The sequence below is a fragment of the Abramis brama genome (assembly GCF_963993115.1).
Source record: "Abramis brama genome assembly, chromosome: 10".
Lineage (NCBI taxonomy): Eukaryota > Metazoa > Chordata > Actinopteri > Cypriniformes > Leuciscidae > Abramis > Abramis brama.
This window is the reverse complement of record NC_139972.1, coordinates 10640476-10664198: the sequence shown is the minus strand read 5'-3', so window position 1 is coordinate 10664198 and position 23723 is coordinate 10640476. Positions and strand designations below refer to the sequence as shown.

The window sequence follows — 23723 nt, the reverse complement described above, 5'->3', positions numbered from 1 at the left end:
TCCCAAAATAGACATGTCCTTTCTTTGTTTTATCATGCATTTATTTTTCCTTAAGATCAACGGCTGAATATTAATAATGAACAGTGACAACAGAGCAGGTAATTTCACCTTTCACACCAAATTGACTGTAAACGACAACGAAACACTGAAAAAAAAAAAAATCAAACACTGGAATCATAAAGGCATAAAAGAGTGAGAGAATCAGATACAAAACTGCATCATAAAAGAGAAAACATGAGTTTTGACAGCTTGACTTTATTTTATATTTTAATGTGTTGTCCCTTTGTCCACACTGCAATAACATTTTGTTTTGTTTTCCTGAAAAAATATCTAAAACACACTTAAAACAAGATCAATTCACTTGAAATTAAGAAACAAAAGACATTTTCAGTAAATATAGTATACACTGAATTGTTTTGTCGTCAAGTATAAATCTAAAATAAATTAAGTTTTATTTATTATTTAATTAAATTATTATTAAATATTAATACAATAATAATAAATGCAATATTGTCTGAAAAAGTCAAAAAAATCTAATGCAATTCTGCTTTTCGAAGTAATGGATCTTGTTCAAAGGATTTCTAGGAATCTTTACGGCAAAACAAGGCAAAAAATGCAAATGCTTTCTTTTGCAACATGAGCAGCCACAAACTCTCTTGTTTTGTGCTCCGTGTGTGTGTGTGCTTGGGATGGTGGCACAACATGTCCACCAAAAAATAAACTTATTTTGTGTTACAGTGCAGTGCCTTTTTTTTTTTTTTTTTGCATAATACTTCATTCTTTTTTACAAATGTAAATAATTATTCCTCCTTTCTTAAGTAATTTTTCTGCTGAGTACATATATTTATTAAAGTTTTTTTGTGCTAACAACCTACTTTGGCTGCAATGACTGTTACATTCCTGTGTTAAAGTCAAACATGGGAAGCAAACACACGATTAAACTGTATAAACACACAAATATGACACTCTGAGACTAGCACACACTCACCTGTCAAAACGACAAAACACTATTAGACATTTTTTTTCTTTTGCAGGTTCACGTACATGTGTGCGCATAGTGTCAGGTATGTGATTCTATGTAGGATCTTCCTGCTTTTGCACTGCATAAGAGCAACCCGATTGGCTGTTTCCAGACAGGAAGTGAGCCTCTGTTTGGATCCTCTTCGATGTCTTTCCAGCTCAATGCTTGATAAAATCCCTTGAAGCTTTGGTCACCATCATAGTACAACAAAGTGGCGGACAAAACCCTCAATGACCTGCCAACAGTTCTCTAACAGAACCAAACTGCTAAAACCACATTCAAGATCAATCTGACGTGAAGTGCTGTTTGAGATGGAAAGCCAAACTCTGACGGGGTTAAAGGTGAACTGGTGCTGATGTCAACGTAACACACTCCATCTGACTGCCATCTTTAGTCAGGTATGTCGAGGCTTTTTAGCAGCAGCATCATTTTAAAGAACATTAAAAGAGGGGAAAGGAAGGAAAAGCTTCTTTCTAGACACCAACTTTTTAGTCATTACCCCGTTTTCTCCTAACACCTTCCTCCCAGAACACACACCACTTGACAAGGTGAATAAAACCACATAACGTTCTGTCCACGAGGCACCTCGGGTCAAAGGTTAGCCATTGAGCAGGTAGACGACGAACTCGTAGGTGCACATCATGATGGCCGTGTTGGGGATCTGTCGGACCAGGTGAGTGGTGAGTCCTCGGTAAAGAGCTCGATAGCTTTCCTCTCTGATCACTAGGTTGAGACTCTGGAAGAACGCGCGGTACTTGTTTCCTTCTTCCCTTAGCCGTGTACGGATGACCTCTGCAGAACCGAACAGAGAGAAACAAAAATACTCAGAATTGGTTTCAAACCATGTGCACAGCATGAAGTCTTTTTGTATTGTTTTACTTTATATATACCGTTCAAGAGTTGGGGGCTGGTAATATTTTTCAAAATGTTTTTGAAAGAAGTCTCTTCTGCTCACCAAGGCTGCATTTATTTGATTAAAAATACATTAAAAACACAAATAATGTTAAATATTACTACCATTCAAAATAACTGTTTTCCATTTAAATATACTTTAATATGTAGTTTATTCTTGTGATGCTACGATGAATTACGCCACTGTCACATGAACCTTCAGAAATCATTCTAATATGATGATTTGCTGCTCAATAAACATTTCTTATTATCAATGTTGAAAACAGTTGTGCTGCTTAATATATTTGTGGAAACTGAGATGCATTTTTTCCAGGATTCTTTTATGAATAGAAAGTTCAAAAGAACAGCAATCTTTTTTTCCCTAACATTATAAATGTGTTTACTGTCACTTTTTATCAATTTAATGGATCCTTGCTGAATAAAAGTGTTAATTCCTCTTTAAAAAACTTTTGAACAGAAGTATGCGTCACATTATTGTGAATGACATTTCATGTTGACTTTAAAGGGGACCTATTATTCCCCTTTTCACAAGTCTCTGGTGTCCCCAGAAGATATTGCCTTAACCCTCTGGAGTCTGAGGGGTTTTTGGGGTCCTTGAGATGTTCTGACATGCCCTGACATTTGTGCTTTTTTCAGTTGCTTATAAACATATTAATGGCAAAGGTGTAAATTCACTCTATTTAGCACAAACAGGGCTACCATAATATGTGAACAACTTGCATGTACATGTTTGTATTTTTGATAGAATAATGTTTATGCATGGTTTTTTAAAAAACAAAAAACTAAAGTTTCTGAAATAAGGCCATAAAACACATTCTAAATATATGTAAATAAGACTTTTGACTAATGGATGTCGTTGCCTAGAATTTTTTCTTCAAAAATATGTGAAAATCATCCTGCCTAATCATTCACATAACACAATACATTGATTTAAATCTTGTAAAACACTTTTTGTTTGGAAAGGCCATATGCGGGTGGGCGTGATTCACACCTGAGTCAATGGGGCCCGCATAATGAGGCTGCATACGTAATGAGCCTTTCATTCAGGTGTGTGACTGAGCCACAAGAATGCAAGGACAATATATAACTGGTTTGTTGTTTTTTCCACAAATTTTGCTTGCAAATTGTACAATATCCAAGGTAAACATTTCTAGTAATTGTGCAGTTAATTGTTCTCATACTGTATTTTCAGATTTGGAATATATTCTCTTCCCAAATGTGTCACTAACAGTGTTTGGAATAACGCCGTTTAAAAGAACGGCGTTAGGTAACGACGTTATTTTTTTAGTAACGGGGTAATCTAACTAATTACTTTTCCCGTCGTTACAACGCCGTTAACCTTACTGGACTTTAAAGTCGTTGCGTTACTATGCATTGATTGAATAAACTGTGCAATCCGAACGCACCCCTGGCTCGCACAGCTAGTGAGGAGGTGGGTTAATAACGAGTTAAGCGATTATGATTGGCTAAGGCAGAGTCATGCGTTTCATGGTAGCCAATCAGAGCCAGTGTTTTTACACACATGCCAGCACACGCGCCACAGAGGGAGAGAGAGAGAGAGAGAGAGAGAGAGAGAGAGAGAGAGAGAGAGAGAGAGAGAGAGAGAGAGGCGCGGGCGCGATCGAAAAGGCGCAAAGTGTTTACATTTGTGTGTGTGTGTATGTGTGTGTGTGTGTGCGTGCGTGCGTGCGTGTGTGTGAGGTGCGGACGCGATCGAACCCTATGGATCGAACAGTGTAAACATAAAAACATACTCCGTAATTTTGTTTATGGATATTCAAACTGCAAAGTGTTTAAGTTACTGCTAATTAAAATGTTAAGGAAAACAAATATAACGTTATTAATCTGAAATGTAGCAAATTAATTTTCAATTCATTCAGGTACAATTACCAAACATATCTCAAGGTCCTTTTGTCTTTTTATTAATTTAATTAATGAACTAATTATATAAAACTATTGTCAGTGCACTACAAATAAACTGGTTCTATGCCTTTACTTTATTAATAAAACTTTTAATAAAAAGTTGAGAGCGGTTGATTTAATTTGCTAGAGTTAAATGCACTTTATATGGTGTAACTGTTTACTTTTCTTACAAAGATAATGCTTGAAGTGCAGGATAAACCTCTTGCTGTCTGTCGACATGCAATAAATATCGAAAGTTATGCGCAAACACCTGTCTGTTCTACTCATTTCAACTGACTTGTGAAAACTGCTAAAAAAAAATCCAAATTCTTTGACATATAGCAACTTTTTTTTTAACAGTAACGCAAATAGTTACTTTCCCTGGTAACGAGTTACTTTTATTTTATAGTAATTCAGTTACTAACTCAGTTACTTTTTGGAACAAGTAGTGAGTAACTATAACTAATTACTTTTTTAAAGTAACGTTCCCAACACTGGTCACTAATAAAGCATAATAAAATTTTTTAAAGATAAGGCTTATAATGACCTTTTAAGATTTTGTTTACATCTATCCTTATATATATATATATATATATATATATATATATATATATATATATATATATTTTTTTTTTTTTTTTTTTTAAGGTTATACAATTACAACAACATTTAAAATTGTAACAATATTTCCAGTGTAATCTTTCTTTGTATTCGCGATTCATATTAAAACAGTATTTTTGCCAGCTGTAGTAGCTCCACAACAGCATGCATCTTTGCGTTCATTCATTCATAGTAACGCGATTCATATTAAAACAGTATTTTTGCCAGCTGTAGGCTAGTAGCTCCACAACAGCACGCATCTTTGCGTTCATTCATTCATAGTAACGCGATTCATATTAAAACAGTATTTTTGCCAGCTGTAGGCTAGTAGCTCCACAACAGCACGCATCTTTGCGTTCATTCATTCATAGTAACGCGATTCATATTAAAACAGTATTTTTGCCAGCTGTAGTAGCTCCACAACAGCACGCATCTTTGCGTTCATTCATTCATAGTAACGCGATTCATATTAAAACAGTATTTTTGCCAGCTGTAGAAGCTCCACAACAGCACGCATCTTTGCGTTCATTCATTCCGATTAGAACAAAGCAAACAGAACTGACCTAATTCCTCAGCGGGATCCGTTTGCTCCTCGAAATGATACTTCCAGAACTTCTGAGGTAAATTTTTGCAGGATTATTATCAAGATAGTATTATTCCTCACAGCATCGTAAAGTACATAAGTCTGAAAGTGAACTCGCGGTGTGTGTTATCCAGCTGATGGGCGTTTTACAGGTTTGTTTGGATCGGCTCACATTTGCGTTTGAATAGCGCGTGCTCTCCGTGGGCGGAGCACATTAAAACTTAATTAGCTGAGATGAGAACGACTGACACCTCTCTCTTTGCATACATATTACATAAACTGTGAATATTTGTTTTTTATAAAAATTACTTCGTTTAAAAGAAGATAATTCAAGCTTCATGCCTGTATGTCTGAATGGCTGTTTGACTGAGTATTCGCTGAGTTTTGGTTCATTTTCGGACGCGTTTCAGAATGGACTACACTGACAGAGAGGAGGCAGAACTCGCTTCGTGTTTATTTTTCTTTATTTGGCAAAAAGCACAACACTTTGTTTTTATTGTGAGTATACACAAAAATAATACACATTTAACAGAATCGATTGATGTATGAAACTTGTTTTGTAAAATCAAAGTCAAAAGAGTATTTTGGGTCTCAATTCAACTCATAAGGAAAAAAGCGAGCAGATCACGCCGGCGTGATCTCCGACCTCTGAGGGTTAAAATACCCTACAGATCATTTATTATAGCTTGCCAAATTTGCCCCTATTTGGGTGTGAGCAAAAACATGCTGTTTTTGTGTGTGTCCCTTTAAATGTAAATGAACTGCTACTCCCCGCCCCTTTTCCAGAAGAGGGCGGAGCCTTTACAGCTTGTGCTTTAGATACTCCGACAATAACAAAACTACAGAATCTCACGCAGCCAAAATGTCAGAAACTGTCAGTAATGTTGTTCAGCCTTACATGTTTAAACCAGAGTCGGACACTGATGTAGAGACTCAGGAAGAAGGAAGAACTTTTAGAATGCAACTGGACGTTTCTGAATGGTTCGTGGATAAATGTATGTAGTTGTTGTGGACTTAAGTTGATTCAACTCATCGACTAGCATGTACCGTCATGTTAATCTAAAAATCTTTTAGAAACAACTTTTGTGCAAATCCAGCGTTGAACTGACCCTCATTTGTGAAGCAGTGCAACGTAAAATGATTTTCGCAAATATATCACGACTTTCTTCAGCACATTTTCTTCATAAATGAAATTCAACCACAGCGTCCTCAATGGCTCAGATGCAGGGAGTATATGGAGACTCTTATGTTTGCTGGTACATCCAATAACAGAACATTTATAATGTTTTTTTGGCACAGACATTGTATTTCTCCAGCGGCTACAGCAAGGAAACAGAAATGGCTCACTCAGGGCGGGACCTATGCTAATAGGGCAGATCGTCACCAGTTGTGGGCGGGGCTTATTCTTACGTAAATCTGGAAGCGCTCGTTTGGAGAGACTGTTTATGATTTACGGGGATTATAAAAAAAAGGAGTGAATGGATTTTATCATTATATGTTTACACACACTGTGGACACATGTTCAAACACCTTATAAAAGTGAGTTTTGCATAATAGGTCCCCTTTAAAATCATACAGTGCTCTGATGGGAAAATACACATGCAGCTTGACATGCTCACCGTGTGGATAGGCTATCGATGTGGCGCAGGTCTTGGAAGTTGCGGCTGCCAGCATCATGCCCACAAAGTCAGAAGCGTCCTTGGCTGTGTCCTCATGCTCATCCATGTGTGTCGCTGCTTTAGCCTCTAAAAGACGCCGTTTGATGCTTTCATAGATCACAAAGTGGATCACAGTCTCTGAGATTCCCGCGTAGGATGCAGACATGCCGCGGTAAAACCCACGTAGGCCGTCCGTCTGATACACGCGCCGCACACACTCAAACGCATTCATACGACGCTCCCCACGGTTCCTGTGCAGAATAACACATGCTTTATTGAGTGAAAAACAATGGGATCAGGAATAATAAGCACTAGTTCATGTTAAAACCATTATCTTGGACTAAGGAATCAGTCACTAAGGATATTAATCAATTAATCTACTTCCAACTCACTTCCACATATCTGTTGGCATTTACCTGGCATCCAGTTGTAGACGTGTCTTAATCAACCAAATTGGGTTTGTTGCCGTTATTGCCGTGAACCCTGGAAAGATTAAGGTGAAATTTGAAAGATGAAAATGATAGTTTCTGTGTTGTACCAAACTTTATTTATCTTAATTTACTGTTGTATGTTGAACAGCGGATGAGGTTAAAGCCAAATGGGAAAACCTACGAGGAAAAATGTATTATCGGACAGCGCCACCTATTGTGCAGGAGTGAATTAGCTGAAGGCAATCAATTGTTTTGCGTTCAGTGTGAAAGCTCCGTTCGTCAGCAATTCGTTTAGCTTTATCACGTCATGCTCGGTGTGAAAGGGCCTTACACCCGTTTCACACATACTCCGTTTGCAGTGCGTATGCGGTGCGTATTTTTTTCCGTACCCATGTTAACAGGTTAGAGCTTTCACACTGCACGCGGTTGCAGTCCGTCGATCCGTTCCAGTTGTGGTGCGTATACAGCAGTGCAGCGATCGTTTCACACCGAGTCTATTTCTGCTGTGCTACAAACGCTGAATTAAAGTGACAGCGCATGTTTCGTGGTCAAAATTAACACAGATTGACATGAAAATGTAGTAATTTCATCATAAATGCATTTAATTAAATACTATTTTCTTTCACAGTCATCTTTTTACTTTAAGACTGGGGTAAAGCAAGGAAAACTACAATTTACCTCAACAAGGCGACATAATGAACAACACTTGTCTTATTCGTGGAGGTGGAAAAACAAGTTCTTTGTGACATGCAAGATTTATTGTATCAAAATTTTAATGCAAAAGAAAAGGCATGAGAGTCGGCTGTTCTTGTCAATTTTAAGTTTTAATTTAAAATGTTTGTAATTTTAATATGAGTACATGGTTACATATTTGACCACTTGCTTGATCTACTAAATATAAGTAGAAGTAATGCATGGAATAATAGGCCTACGTTGTTTAAATTGTGTTTAAACGTGCATACATCCATTAAAGAGTGTATATGTGTACAAAGAGAATCGCTATGCTGACAAAACTTTTTTTTAATAAAAGTTGTAGCATAACTTCTGGATTTTAAATAAAATAGTAAGTATGTGTTTGTGGTACAGCCGTGGATCAGTTATGCACTGCAAACGTAGCATATGTGAAAGCACTATAGCGCCTGCTCCTGCACCGCATACGCACTGCAAACGGAGTATGTGTGAAACGGGCGTTAAAGGTGTAAGAAAACTCTAGCATATGTGCTCAGAGTGTAAATCTAAATCCTCCTTGACAAAAGTCCAGGTGACAGGTGAGAAGAGACAACACACACGCTCTCTTCTGGCCATCTGCCGGATCTGTGACATTTACTGACCTGATACTTAGAGATAAAGCATGAAACAAAAGAGAAAAGCTGCAATTCAAATCTGCTAGACGCATCTACACGTGCGATTAAGCATCAAAGAGGTTAAAGTGTTAAGCAGTCCCTATTCTGAGCCCATCAGGAACAGGGACGTAGTTGAATTACATGGTCAAAACATAATGGAAGTTACCTGCGATCCCAGCAGACGTCATGTGCACCTGCGTGGAGTCTGGCTCAAACACACAGTTCAGTCTCTCCTTTGTGCTGGAATAGGCTGCGAAGTAGATGGCCCTGAGAACACAGCAGGACAGGACACAAATGAGTAATAACACACAACCTAACCTACTGTACAAAAACAGACTGGTCAGACTGGTTTTGGCCACTTGGTTGACAACCAAATAAACCAGATGAATGCCACCTGGCTAGACTGGGAGACTAACTAAACCAGCTAAGACAAGCAAACCATTCTGGCTGTTATAAGATGTTCTTTGCAGCAGGGAAGCTGGTCATTATCTGCAGCAAAACAACCTCATACTTGTTGGAACAAGCTGTTTGGTAACCAGCTTATTTCCAGCTTAGAATAGCTAGAAACCATCTACTGTGTTATAAACACAACTACCAAAGCCATGCTTGATTTTTCAAAAGAATAAATGAAATGCAGTCAAATCTTATAATGCACCATCATTCTTATTGCACAACGTATAGCATAGTTTAAATTTATACATTTATATTTCTCATAGTCTTGAATTTGCACATTGTTCGGAGAAAACATTGGACAGTATGTTATTGTTCAATAAACTTTTCCCAATAAGATACAGAAATCTGATTAACATCATCTTGACTACTGGGAGACTAACTAAACCAGCTAAGACGAGCAAACCATTTAGGTTGGTTTAAGATGTTATTGGATGTTATTGACTTACTGGCCTAAGTCAGTCATTGTCTGCAACAAACCAACCTCGTAATAGTTTAAGGCATGTTTTGGAACAAGCTGGCTGGACGACCAATAAATCGACAGCTCATTTCCAGCTTAGTCCAGCTATAAAGCATTTACCATGTTCCAAACACAACTTCTAAAGCGAAGCATGATTTTTCAAAGCGATATAGATATATATATATAGATATATAGATCGATGGTGTGCGTGCTTTTGGTGGGAGCACGAAACCTGTGGGAATGTCTAAAATTATGCGCAATACAAGCACTATTCTGTGCAGCTGTTATCGGTGTATCGATACTGCAGAAAAGGAGTAATGGATACATATCGATACATATCCAAATATCAATATTTTTGACAACACTAATGCAGCATATACCCACCTTTTGGAAAACACCCATTGGGCGACAATGATGCCTGCGTAAGCAGCTCACAGAGACAATCTGTTCCTCGCAAACCCACACATGTAATCCCAAATGTTTGCACATGCAGTTTCCTGAAGCTGTTAACTGAAGCACGGTGACCACTCCAACATTAAACACTCTCCACACGCTCAGCAACTAATCTCAAGTTCAGTCTCACCTTCCTGTCCACTTAACACACACGTTTACATAACGTTAAGTAACAGGCCCAGCATCAGTAGTCACAGATTTATCATGTGTGCCTCATTGGATAAACGCTTTATCCTGAACGTATGCACGTAAAACATCTGTTCACACAGAAGCTAAATGTTAAAACCACCATTTCTCATGTCTGCTCATTTATTTAATTGCTCTTTAAGCTGTGCTGTTCTTCTTAGAGCAGTTTGTGGATTGCTACACCTTGGCTGAAGGCCCATTTGGATTTCTGTTTATAGGCTTCATTGTTCCAGAAAACCTCAAAAATGCAGGAGTAGCGAAAAAGTGCAGGGCCTGGCTTAATCGACAAGTGTTAACTGATCTCAGATATGTTTAATGGCCTGGAAAACACATGCATGTTATCTTTATGTTGATGATAATTTCAGTTGTAATGTTCATTGAAAATTGCACTGTTTGTTTAGAATTACAATGGCTTTAGTATGCACTTTTCGAGCCTTAAAGGGACAGTTCACCCAAAACCGACTTTCTTCTGTGGAACACAAATCATTCTTCAAAATATATTTTGGCCCCATTTACACTGCATGGTTTTCCTCTCATGTGGCACAGATCGGATGTGACCGGTGAACGTGTAAGCATGAAAAAACCGCATGGATTCCGATTTTCTCAGATCGGATTCAGGCCTCACTCATATGTGGTAATAAATCGGATATGAATCGGATACGTGCATTTGCGTCTGCCATGTAAGCAGACAAATCGGATATTCCCCGGTAAATGAAAGTCATACGTCATTAAAAAAGGGACGTCAACTCAGGTGGACACCAACTGAGATCACATGACTCATTAATGGTGCGATGGAGGACGAAGGCTCAACACAGTGGAGTATTTTTTTCTCTGCCTTACGAGAGCAATGTTTTGCTGATTTTTGAAAAGAGTGCGGAAAGCAAAACACTGGATAATTAGAGATGCGCGGATAAGCTCCAACGTCACCTGAATCCGCAGCCAAAAACAAATCATCCACCCGCACCAATATTTTTGTCTGATTTAAGTATCCGTACCCGATGGTCAAATTATGTATTCGTGTTGTTACGCGTGAGGATAAATGGATGATCGTGATGACGATTCAACAGCGGACTCGAGGCGACGGTTGATGCGCGCATCTCTAATGGTAACATAATACACTGATGAATGAGCGCTGCTTTTAAATGAACATTTCTTTAAAACAAAATTTATTTGACAGAATTTCATTTTCTTAATGGCATAAACAGGCTTTACTCCCTTGAAACTTAAACTGGAACGGAACATACTCATATTTTAGAGAATGTAGTTAATATTTTCGTTAATAATGATTTATCATATCCACCCGCGACCCACCCGAAATTAATCAGAATGTTATTTTTATTTGCCTACTTAACTCGCCCGATCCGCGGATTATCCACAGAGCCCCCGCGGATATGACCGCGATCCGCGCATCACTATAATAATTTTGTCTGCTTCTGCATCCATTGCATATCGAGCTGTTTTACTTCATTTTCCGGGTCAGAACGTCTACATTTGGTTGTTTTGGTAGTGTATAGTGTAAATGCAAATATCGGATACGGGTCACTTTTAAAAGATGATGTAAGCGGGTCGTCAAAAAAATCGGATATAGTCAGCAAATCGGAATTGGGCATCAAGGCCTGCAGTGTAAATGCAGCCTTTGTGTTCTGCAGAAGAAAAGTCATACAGAACAACATGACAGCATTTTGTGTGAACTATCCCTTTTATTGGGATTTAGACACCCTGTAATTTGCACCCTGCCAGGTTGATATGAACATGGTGTACCTGACTTGTAAAATTGCCCAAAACTGAACGCTGTATCAGTGTTTATTACAAGCCCTGCAAATTTGCAGCTTTACCGGTTGAGCAGGGATTGCATCAGTCATGCTGCATTTTAAATGCCTGTGAATTCATTATGCAGAGATCAGGATTACATACTCTTACTGTACATACACTCGCTGACATGGAGATGTTTAACTGTATGAATAAACAAACACTTACCGTGAAGGAGCCACTCCGATTAGATTGGGTCCCAGGCCTCGGAATAAAGAACGAGGCCCTTCCTTCTCAAGAATTAATCTGAGACAGAGAGAGAGAGAAACGCATCAAAAGAAGCGCAAGACAAACATACCAGAATTACATTTTTGTACTGAATGGCTTTATGAACACTATAAACACAGTCTGGTATTAGTAAAAACATATAATGTGGTTCCTGAGAAATGTCTGGGAGCTGAGGTGGAATATAAGTCTCATATTTTACTCCAAAATCAAAAGAAAGCATTATATTGTAAATGAATCCCATTTTAAGAACATTTGATATTTTTTTCAATGTGACATTCATTGTGATATTTTCATAAGTAATTCAAACAAAATTGATAACCAAATTATCATGCAAAAATAATAACACAATATTTTGTTCTTTTTCATTTAAAGATTATTATAATGAAAAAAAAAACATTGTATCCAGACAGCAGGGCTCCAGACTAACTTTGTTTACAATAAGCACTGTAGCCTCTTCCTGAAAATATTAGGAGGACAAGGAAAAAAATGTAGAGGCAAACTTTAAATCGACCTGCAATGCAATTATTAACATTTTCCCTCATTTTACAAGTCAGAAGATATAAACTTGCAATTCTGACCTTTTCTCTCGCAATTCTGACTTTTTTCTCGCAATTGAGAGTTATAAAGTCGATTTATATCTCAAACTTCTGAGAAAATAAGTCAGATATAAACTCGCAATTGCGAGAAAAAAATTCAGAATTGTGAGAAAAAAAAGTCACAATCACCTTTATTATTTTTTATTCAGTGGCGGAAACAAGCTTCCACAGAAGAGGGCATGGCTCTATACAAAATATATCAATGGTTCGTTTTGGTATTTTTGCCTGAGCGAGACACACCGATGACTCATGACCTGTGCAGTTGACTAAACACTCCCTGACCCTCCTCCTCTCACACACATAGGACTCGCTCCCTACTCATCTTTAAATGTGAAATTTAAAAAAGAAAATCCAAATGTGCAAGGTCGCACATCCGCAACTGGTTCTTAATTAGAATGAAAATGTCACAATATATCAAATAAATCTTAATATAAGCAGGCCACAAGTTCATTATGCAAAATTATTAATTTTTTGTTCTTTGTAAAGATGTTTTGGTACAATATTTTGCTATACAAATCAAATCAAATTAATTATTTTAAAGTGAAATATAACCCAAACATTTCTTTATGCGAATTACCCGAATATGTTTTGTATTATCCAATATGACACACCTCTGAGGAACATCTTCAAACAAAGAAATTCCTTGAGCACTTCTTTTTTTTAAAAGGGTGTGAGAAATTATTCACAACATTTACATAATGTATTACTTGCCAAATGTATTTTATTTATTTTCCATCTTGTACGACTTATTACTCCATCTAATCTTTTACCCCGGTTGTTCTCAAGTCACAGGTTGTGGCAGAAAAATGGGCCAAATGTCTTATAAGGTTACGGACATCAGGCAAACATATTAATAAAAACGCTAAGGAAATAATAAAATGCAACTACCCATGTAAGTGATTGTAATTGGGCATAGATGGGATAGCGAAATAAAAAGACTTATCAACTTATCAATGCTTTCATTCGAAGGCCATGCATCCAATCAAAGTCTACAGTAATTTGATGCAATTTCAGGTGTCAAAAAGCCAAAATAGACAGATGCCAATATGTCAGAATAATTTACTCAATGTATTACTTTGATAAACGAGACCAAAGTATCTCTACATGTCTCTGTGTTTAGTATTTTAGTAACTCTCTGTGATATATAACCCAAGTTAAACTGAGAGGACAAGGGGCCCGTTCTCAGAGGCAAGCAGTCAGACACACACACACACACTCTTCATCTGAGAGCCAAGCACCAGGACGCAGCGTTTTAGTGTGAGGGCAGCGATTGGTTGGGTAAGGGGGAGTGAAAACCACTGTGAACAGTTTCATTATTAAGAAAACAGAAAGAAAAGAGGCAAAGAGAGGGGATTATAGACTTTATGCAATATGCACTGTGTGTGCAAACTGTAGTTCTGCCTGGGTAATGTATATACTTATATGTTTCATACATGGAACTGACCATTACAGAACTAAAATAAACAAATTCCTCAATGCCAAACCAATGGTCCCGATTTTGTCTCGTCTTCTGACCTTATTTAGTCACATTTAGTAGTGTAGTGAAGAAATATGACCACATTTTTGGAAAAGAGACAACAGAAAGGGGGCGTCTCCTCTGGCACTCGGGTTTAGGCTCACAAACCATAGAGCAAATGTTTGCAAAACACTGAGCTAATGCAACGCAGACTCAACGTTTCCACAACGCAGATGTAACATTCGCACTATTCCAGTACAGGGCGTTGCCTGTTTCCCAAACTAAAACCGCCATGTTAAATCAGATGAGTAAACATTTTACTTTACCAAACTCTTTACTAAAACTCACACAGCTAAAACACGCATATCTCTGATATGTTATGGACAAATGTGCAATTAAATATTATATATATATATATACACACATACCCTTGTGCTACTGAATAATATATTCATGTACCACAGTATGGCACTCCACTGTAGTGTTGTCAAAAGTACCGACTTCAATACCAAGTCGGTACTGAAATTTTAAAATGTGACTGTTGAGCACTGTTAAGTGAAATCGTAAACACCTCTGATTGTGCATTCACGTGCTCATCGGATATGTCTGTTATTGGCTACAATGATCAGTGCTTCAAAAACATGTTGTAAACATACATCAATGACACTCTTCTCCAAGCGCTTACACAGATACACACGGGAGCGTTTGAAAGCAGGACTATGGCGTTATTTTCCTGTCAAATGTCGAGAGCGCATTATTGTAGCGCGAAAGTACATTAATATAATGCGCGAGCGCGAATCTCTCTGCTCGCGCGTGGAATTTAAATGCGCTAGCGCAAATCTCGCTGCTCGCGCACAGAATATAAATGCACGAGCGCGAATCTCTCTGCTCGCGCGTGGAATTTAAATGCGCGAGCGCAAATCTCGCTGCTCGCGCACAGAATATAAATGCACGAGCGCGAATCTCTCCGCTCGCGGGTGGAATTTAAATGCGCGAGCGCAAATCTCGCTGCTCGCGCACAGAATATAAATGCGCGAGCGCGAATCTCTCTGCTCGCGCGTGGAATTTAAATGCGCGAGCGCAAATCTCGCTGCTCACGCAGAGAATATAAATGCGCGAGCGCGAATCTCTCTGCTCGCGCGCGGAATATAATGCGCGAGCGCAAATCTCTCTGCTCACGCACGGAATATAATGTGCCAAGTGCAAATCTCTGGGCTCGCGCTCTCAGATACACGTTGCTCTTGTAAGAATTTTCTCTGGGCTCGCTCAGAGAATATGCCTGCACTTAAAACGTGCCTTCGCTTAAAGTAAGCATGTATGTGCTTAGACTTTGTCCCGTGCGTTCGCGCAGCATGCCTAAGTAGCTACTCTTCTCTTCAATTTATTTTTTTTTATTTTTTTTTTAATAAATGCCAAGGTATCAAAAATATAACTTACATAGCAAAAATGTATAAATTACATACAATGGAATAAAGAAAGCAAAGCAGCATATATATATATATATATATATATATATATATATATATATATATATATATATATATATACATACATACAGCCTGTATATGCTCATACAAAATAAAAAAAACAGAACAGAAAGCTGTAATGAAATAAATAAAAAAGTTTGAAACAAGTTTATTGTCTTAAGAGTTTTAAGATTCTTAGATAACGAAATGCTTTGGATGTATTGTTGGACCTCTCTTCTAAAAACAATGAATAAGGGATTCTGCTGAGTGAATTTACTACGGTGAATGTGAAATTTTGCAAGGAACAATAATAGATTAATAATTAAATACTCATTAAATTTAGCTTTTTGTATATTAAAGAAACCAAACAGTGCATCCTTAAAAAGCAAAGAGAAATCCGGAAGCAGAAAATTCAACCCAAAATAGCTGTGTGTGAGGAACATCCCAGAAGATATGAAGAGCAGTTTCATCAGGGGCACCACAAAAAGAACAACTTGTGTTTATGATTTAAACCTTTTCAAAAGCTAGATTTAATGAGTATTTTATTATTAATCTATTATTGTTCCTTGCAAAATTTCACATTCACCGTAGTAAATTCACTCAGCAGAATCCCTTATTCATTGTTTTTAGAAGAGAGAGGTCCAACAATACATCCAAAGCATTTCGTTATCTAAGAATCTTAAAGCTCTTAAGACAATAAACTTGTTTCAAACTTTTTTATTTCATTACAGCTTTCTGTTCTGTTTTTTTATTTTTTATGAGCATATACAGGCTATATGTATGTATGTATGTATGTATGTATGTATGTATATATATATATATATATATATATATATATATATATATATATATATATATATATATATATATATATACATACAGTATATGCTGCTTTGCTTTCTTTATTCCGTTGTATGTAATTTGTACATTTTTGCTATGTAAGTTATATTTTTGATACCTTGGCATTAATAAAAAAAAAGAAAAAAAGAAGAAATTGAAGAGTACTTAGGCATGCGCGAACGCACGGGACACAGTCTAAGCACATACATGCTTACTTTAAGCAAAGAGGAGAGATCCGCGATTGCACTGAACACGTTTTAAGTGCAGGCATATTCTCTGAGCGAGCCCAGAGAAAATTCTTACAAGAGCAACGTGTATCTGAGAGCGAGCCCAGAGAAAATTCTTACAAGAGCAACGTGTATCTGAGAGCGAGCCCAGAGAAAATTCTTACAAGAGCAACGTGTATCTGAGAGCGTGCCCAGTTCTCGCGCGCAAGCAGAGAGATTCGCACTCGGCACATATTCCGTGCGCGAGCAGAGAGATTCGCGCTTGCGCATTTATATTCCGCGCGCGAGCAGAGAGATTCGCGCTCGCGCATTATATTAATGTACTTTCGCGCTACAATAATGTGCTCTCGACATTTGACAGGAAAATAACGCCATACAGGACCGGTCCACCGATAGATGGCTGCTTGTGCCTTCAAACGCTCCCGCTCTCGTTTTTCAAAACACTTTCAAACACTTCCGTGTGCTCTCAAACGCTCCCATGCGTTGATCATTGTAGCCAATCGTGGACATAACCGATGAGCACATGAACACAACAGCCAATCAAAGGTATGATTCCGCTCAACAGCGCTCAAAGCGTCACATTTTTAAAATGTCAGTACCGACTTGGTACCGAAGTCGATACAACACTACTCTACTGCAATTCAAAGAATATCATGGTATTACCAGGGTTCATGCCCAAAGAACATGGTAATTCCATGGTACCTTTGATAATTTTTTGTTAGTGTGTAGAATTAACCCTTTAAACTCATACCTCGGGTCTTTAGTGACCCGGGACATCCTTCACTACCCTCCTGCTCATTCATTTTTTAAATTTAGACATCAACCATCTAGGTATTCCTCAATCAATTCATTAAACAATAAAAAAAATTACAAAAATTATGTTTTCCCATTAATATTTGGGGAAAAAAATGGTATAGGGTCACTAACGCCCCGGAGTGTCTAAAAGTGTAAGTATATTTTTTCTGCACAACAATAATTGAGTCTTTGATGACTGAATAAGTGCAATTCACCTTTATTCTACAAGGTGGTAATGTCTGATACACAAAGATTAAGTGATTTTTCACTCCTAGTTACCACAGGCAGAAAACAAAAGAATAGAAAAACTTGAAATGGCTCAGCGATTTACTGCAGAGCAAGTACTGAACGCAATCAAATATTAGAGTCGCTGTCACTTGATGGTGGATCTGGTGAAGAAGCTGTCAGCGATCAAAATATAGATTTTGAAAATGTTGAAAATTATAGTTTTGAGAATATGACTGAAATTGCGAATATGAGCCAAATGCAAAACGTACTGGGAAATGAGCTCTGACGAGGCCAGTGATGATAGTATAAAACTCAAACTGAACCCGTCCAAGCTCCAAAAGGTAACAAAATATGCTTTATATATTCTTCTGTAATTGTTCCTATAATTTTAAGAGAGTTTTATATTATCGCGACAGGTAGAGATCCATCCATGTTAGTTATAGATCCGGGTCGCTAAAGACCCGAATATGTAATAATGATTGGTGAAACATTCATGCATTTAAGGGTTAAAGAAGAAAATGTGTAATATATGCACTAGGGAAAGTGCAAAAGGGTTTAACTTGTTGACGTGTACCTGAGGCAGTGAAGGGGCCCTGGAGGGGCCACACGTGCCATGCTGGCTCCATTAACTGTGCAGATGCAGAGCGTTACTGAGGAAGACTGAAGCCTCGTCTTGACCACTTCTAATGGACACGTCAGGATCGCACCTACTGTGCCTCCACATCTGAGAGAAACAGAGAGCGAAAAGACAGACATACAGTGAAAATTACATACAGTGTCGATTTTTTTTTCTGCACAGAAAATAATGAGAATCAAAATAAAAGAAACCAAGTTGGAAAAAAATGGCCAATTTCTACCAATACCAGTTGAAAGCTTGACCGCACCAATGTGGGCCAGTCATGCAATAACTTCTTATCTGAAAGCCACGTGACTTCAGTCAAACATCACAACACAGATTTAGAGGAAAACTAGGGCGATAGAATTTCAACTCTAATGTGAAAGGTGAGTTGCCCTTAATCATCTCCAAAAATTGCGCTCGTGCCGGGAGATGTGGGTCAGCAAACACAGTAACCCAAACCAACAGCCATGTGCCGGGAACAACCTGATATCAGGATTTTCCGATGGAAAAACGGCATCAACGTGAGGGTTTGATACATGTGATACGAATCTAAAGCTACAGAAATGTTATTAAGGAACAGTTTATGATAATAAACCAAACAAAGGTGCAATTTATGTTAGGTATCATATAATACCGTGGTACTTTTGATTGTCATTCTCATATACCAAGACACTGTAAGGTACTTAAAAATACTATGGTATTGCCATCATGTGCAAAAACAGTTAAACATGAGTATGTGCGAACAAAAGATGCCAGTTCTTTGATAGGCTCATCATGTACTGTTAATGAGTGCCAGTCAATAGTCCTATTTCAAACTCTGTGCCAGTTTATCTGAGGACAGATATATTTATAGCACACGCTACAATCACTATATGAGAATATCCATGCCAGGCTTGATGATTCCCTCATGCCAGTAAGTTCAACAAAACACACTACCGTAACAGATCAGTTCCCCGAAACTACAACTGTCTGTCACTTATTAAAAACCCATTCTTGCTATTAAAGTATTATAGTTGAGAATAAAGATTAAAACGGCCTATTTTAATTTTGTACTTTTTACAATCTGGAATGTCTGGAAATATTTTAAAGATTAAGAACACAAATATCTTGAGGTTTCTCTCTCTATATAGACAGCAATATAAACATCAGTGTGGCTGAATTCAAGATCTTTTGAGGTGATGGTGCTAAATTATTCATAGTCTGCTGCAAACCACAACACATCGTTTATATTTAGGCATGTTTGTACTTGTTGATTTTCTGTCTGATTCAGTATCAAGCTGAGAGTCTGGTCTCATATAGGCTACTAGGATTCATTCGCCGAATTGAAGGTTGTGTCGAAAGTAATTTTGAAAGCATCTATCATCCCTGAATGACATTATGACAGCAGCCAGTTCCTCGATTGCATCAGATTTATTCTTCCTGTAAAAATGCAAACATTATTGGCAGTGTGGAGCAATCAGTGTGGAGCAAACATATTATTAATGTAAACTATACTGCATCAAACTAACATATGTTCAAATATTCATCAAGTGTCCTGAAAAAAAAAAAAGATCTGATAACAGCTTTAATTGAGCTGAGCTTCAAGTGTATTTTGGAATATTAAGTGACGATAATGACATTTTTCAGTTTTTGGAAACATTTGTGTAAGATTTTGACTTAGTAAACCCAAGAAGTTAACAAGCACTTAATTAACAGTAACACTTTAGTTTAGGGTCTAATTCCCACTGTTACTTATTAGCATGCATATTAATAGATATTGGCTGTTTATTATTACTTATAAAGCACAAATTAATGCCTTATTTTGCCAGATCATATTCTTCATCCTTAATCCTAATACCTAAAATTAACAACTAGGCTACCTTATTAACTATTAATAAGCAGTATTTAGGAGTTTATTAAGGCAATAATCATAGTTAATAGTGAGAAGTGAACCATAATCTAAAGTGTGATCTGCTTACCTTAACAGAAATAGATTGTTTATGAAATAAAATACTAAATAATGACTCATTTGGTTAATGACACAAATCTAAATTGATCTTCAAACTCTCAATCTGTCGGATTTTCCGACGCTTCTTAATTCCATCAAAACCAAACAACAACTCCCTTGTTTTCTAAAATGGTTGGTGTGATGGTAAAGCAGCAAATTGTACAGTAATTATTTTTTTATAAAATAAACTAACCCACACATACATATCAAATGAACACACTTTCCCTAATTTTAACACATGACACTCAAAGGGGAAGTTAGGAAGTCTAGGCAAAACTCCAACACACACAAAAAAATGGCAAGCTTTCATAACAACAAACTTTACAAGTTTCACAACAAACTTTCGAAAACGAGAAAAGGTCATTCATTAAACACAATGGCTGTTTTACAAAGAATTTTCATAAAAAAAGAACAACAACAACAAGAAAATAAAGTAATATTATATAATAGTAATTTAACAGTATATATATATATATATATATATATATATATATATATATATATATATATATATATATAGTATAATATTAATTGTATAAATATAAATAAAATATAACAATCAACTCGTTAGTTGTTAGTAGTATTACTACTATTGTTACAAAACAGCCTCTATTTTAGTTTGAATCGATATGTTTGTGTATCGTCGTTACGTGTCAGAGTGTTGTTGAGTAAAGCTGTCTTACCCTCCAGCGAACAGATGCACCAGTGTGTCTCTCTGGCTCATCTCGGCTCATGCTCTCCGGGATCCACCGGACTGGGCTGTAACGTTAGTGTCAAAGTCCGTGTCCGTGTGGAGCTCATGCGAGTGGGTGTGAGACCAGCGGTCGCTACTAGCCACTTTATACGACCTCAAAGCGTCTCAGCGCGGCTTCGCCTCCAACAAACCCCCGCTGATCGATCCACGATCAATGCTTGGGCTACTCGATAGATGGTCTGAAAGTGAGTCTGTGAGGAAGAGGTGACCACATAGCACTGATCTGGGTCAAAATCCAAGTGGCAGGTTAGATCAGGGGGTTAAAAACGTGCACGTTTGCACTGTGCGCATTCACCTTCTTCGTGTACACTCACTTCTGCGACGTAAACGCGCTCACAGTTCACTCTGTCGATCGACCAATCAGAGGGCGCACAACAGAAACGTCTATTGGTCGAGCTCTGTTTGCGTCATCAGAGCCCGCCTTCATCTAGCTCCTTTCACGTGATCTTCGCCCTTTCACACACAAATGACATTCAAAGGGTTCTAGTTTAAGATGTAATCAACTTAAAATAAAAATAAATAAATAGCGGGTATTTTAAACCTAGTTTAAACCGCTTTGCTCTTCTTCTTTTTTTTCATTCACTCTCATTACTTCATCATTTGCAACATATAGCCTAGCCTATTTATATTTGACTGACTAATATTTTATATTAATAAAACACCTCTTAATATGGCTAGCCTGTGCACTCCTTGATCCCTGACAGTGTTTATTTTTCTGTCATGTATTATTTTTTTATTATTATTTTTCTTTTTCTTTTTTTCTCTCTAGAGAATTCAGTAGGCCCTATGTTACGTATCGTTTCTGCAGTTGTGATTTCAGTCCCTTACTTTGTTTCATTTGGCATCTGCAAATGGGAGGACAAAAATGATGTCAAATTCAAAACGGAAAATCTTAAGCTGTACTTTGAGAGCAAACAATAACTTTGTGCACAAAACACACTCTTATGTTGACATTGTGTGTTTTCCAAAATAAATTGAAAGCAGAGTTTACTCTTTTCTTGGACAGCTTACAGAAAATGGACAATAAATCACAATTACATACTTGTAGGTTACTTTCGTCTGACCGGATTGCATCTGAACTGTATTAAAAAAGAGTAAAGGAGAATTATTGCGGCGACGGTGTGTGAAATGTGAATGGTTAACTTTTGTAGGTCATCATTTTATCAAAATGGTAAAGTCCTTGCACGTGACTTCAACCTAGAGCATAAAGACACAACTTATGCTGAAGTTCCCACCCTTGAATGAAATGAACACTAAACTATTAACTCTAACAATGATCAGATTATGTAAAATACAATTAACAAACTTACATTCAAACAAAATAATCAGTTGCAGGGAATTAACAGAGACTGTGTCTTTGTGTGTGTGTTCAAGAGAGATAAAGAAACCAAGGAAGTGATGAAGACAAAGCATTATCACATCTGTCTGTAACAGGGTGCTTCAAAAGAGTGTGTTTTAACAGGCAGAGCTATATTTACAGTGATTCAATCTTCGTGGGTGTGTGTGGCTTTAATTATAATAGAAGCCACACACCCACAAAGATTGAATGAGTGAGACTGTCGAACATGCTTTAACTTGCAATCCTGTCATAGACTGTAAATGTGTGTGTGTGTGTGTGTGTGTGTGTGTGTGTGTGTGTGTGTATGTGTGTGTGTAAGCGTGAAAGGGTGGAAAGGAAACCACTTGTTTCTTTTTAAAGGAAGAGTTAATTAGTTCACTAACTGGTTTATCAAAATAACTATAGGCTACTTTTTCTCTTGCAGTTCCTCATTCCCCTTAATTCCCCGACAATCTATAATTGTTCGATCTGTAATTGCTGACACATCTCCACCTTAAGCCCTGAAATGAGTTCAACGGGTACAAACATGCAACAAAATATCAAAACATACCACAGCATCAATACAGAGCCATCTAGCACTGTAATGGTTCAACCAGTGACACTTGGGTTGATAGCAAGGAAAAACAATGAATAAATGCAAATAACACAGTGCAACTAACCATATAATTGTGCGCCTTGGATAATAAATAGGCTTACTGTTATTACCACTATACTTTAAAATGGAGGAGTGGGTTCATCTGCAAGGATAAACATGGTTTGTTGACATGTGGTCAGCACTGCCTCAAGCATGAAACCGTCCAGACATTTAATCCTAATCAACATTTGGGTCCTGGAGCAAAACCAGAACCCCTGTGGTAGATCATTGATAGTTTTCAGATCAAAGTGCACACACACACATGCACACACACACACACACACACACACGCACACGTGTTTATTTGACAATAGTAGGCTAGTGCTGAGGACATCTCATATATTTATCCATTTTCCTTCATAGCAGGTTAAGGATAGGCCTATTCTCTTTCTCCTTGCTCTACTCCTAAACCTTACCATTTTCTTCTTTTTTTAATCAAAAACCCAATATGTCATCACAAATTGTTTTTATAATGTATCACTAGATTAGTTATGAAATTAGACCCTCACTACTACATCACAATATTATGTAGAAACATTCAAGGCACACACACATATATACAGAGAGAGAGAGAGAGAGAGAGAGAGAGAGAGAGATATCATATGGTTATCATTATTAGCTATCGAGTATGTCAAAGTAGCCTACCATGCCATCACATAACATGGTATACCATGGTAACAACGTTTTTGACCATCTATGACCAGCAGATGGAGCAGTAAAACTCAACAATAATGTCTGACACGCAC

At 37.5% G+C, this 23723-nt stretch overlaps 1 protein-coding gene across 1 annotated transcript; it reads right to left on the bottom strand.

Moving 5' to 3' along the window:
* Nucleotides 1-729: 729 nt before the first annotated feature.
* slc25a36b (solute carrier family 25 member 36b) lies at nucleotides 730-21324 on the bottom strand. Its single transcript, XM_084126174.1, has 7 exons — nucleotides 20934-21324; nucleotides 18219-18368; nucleotides 11977-12054; nucleotides 8617-8717; nucleotides 7093-7159; nucleotides 6638-6927; nucleotides 730-1813 (listed from the first exon to the last, which is right to left on the bottom strand). Exons 1-7 carry the CDS (start codon nucleotides 20972-20974, stop codon nucleotides 1620-1622), a joined length of 921 nt encoding a protein of 306 aa, XP_083982300.1. The 5' UTR covers nucleotides 20975-21324; the 3' UTR covers nucleotides 730-1619.
* Between the last annotated feature and the right edge of the window lie 2399 nt (nucleotides 21325-23723).

Coding starts and splice junctions, on each gene's coding strand:
- slc25a36b (XM_084126174.1), bottom strand. CDS start 20,974: ATGAGCCAGAGAGACACACTGGTGCATCTGTTCGCTGGAGG. Junction 18,369..20,933: donor GTGCATCTGTTCGCTGGAGG/GTAAGACAGCTT, acceptor TGTTTCTCTCAG/ATGTGGAGGCACAGTAGGTG. Junction 6,928..7,092: donor CGTCTACAACTGGATGCCAG/GTAAATGCCAAC, acceptor TATTCTGCACAG/GAACCGTGGGGAGCGTCGTA.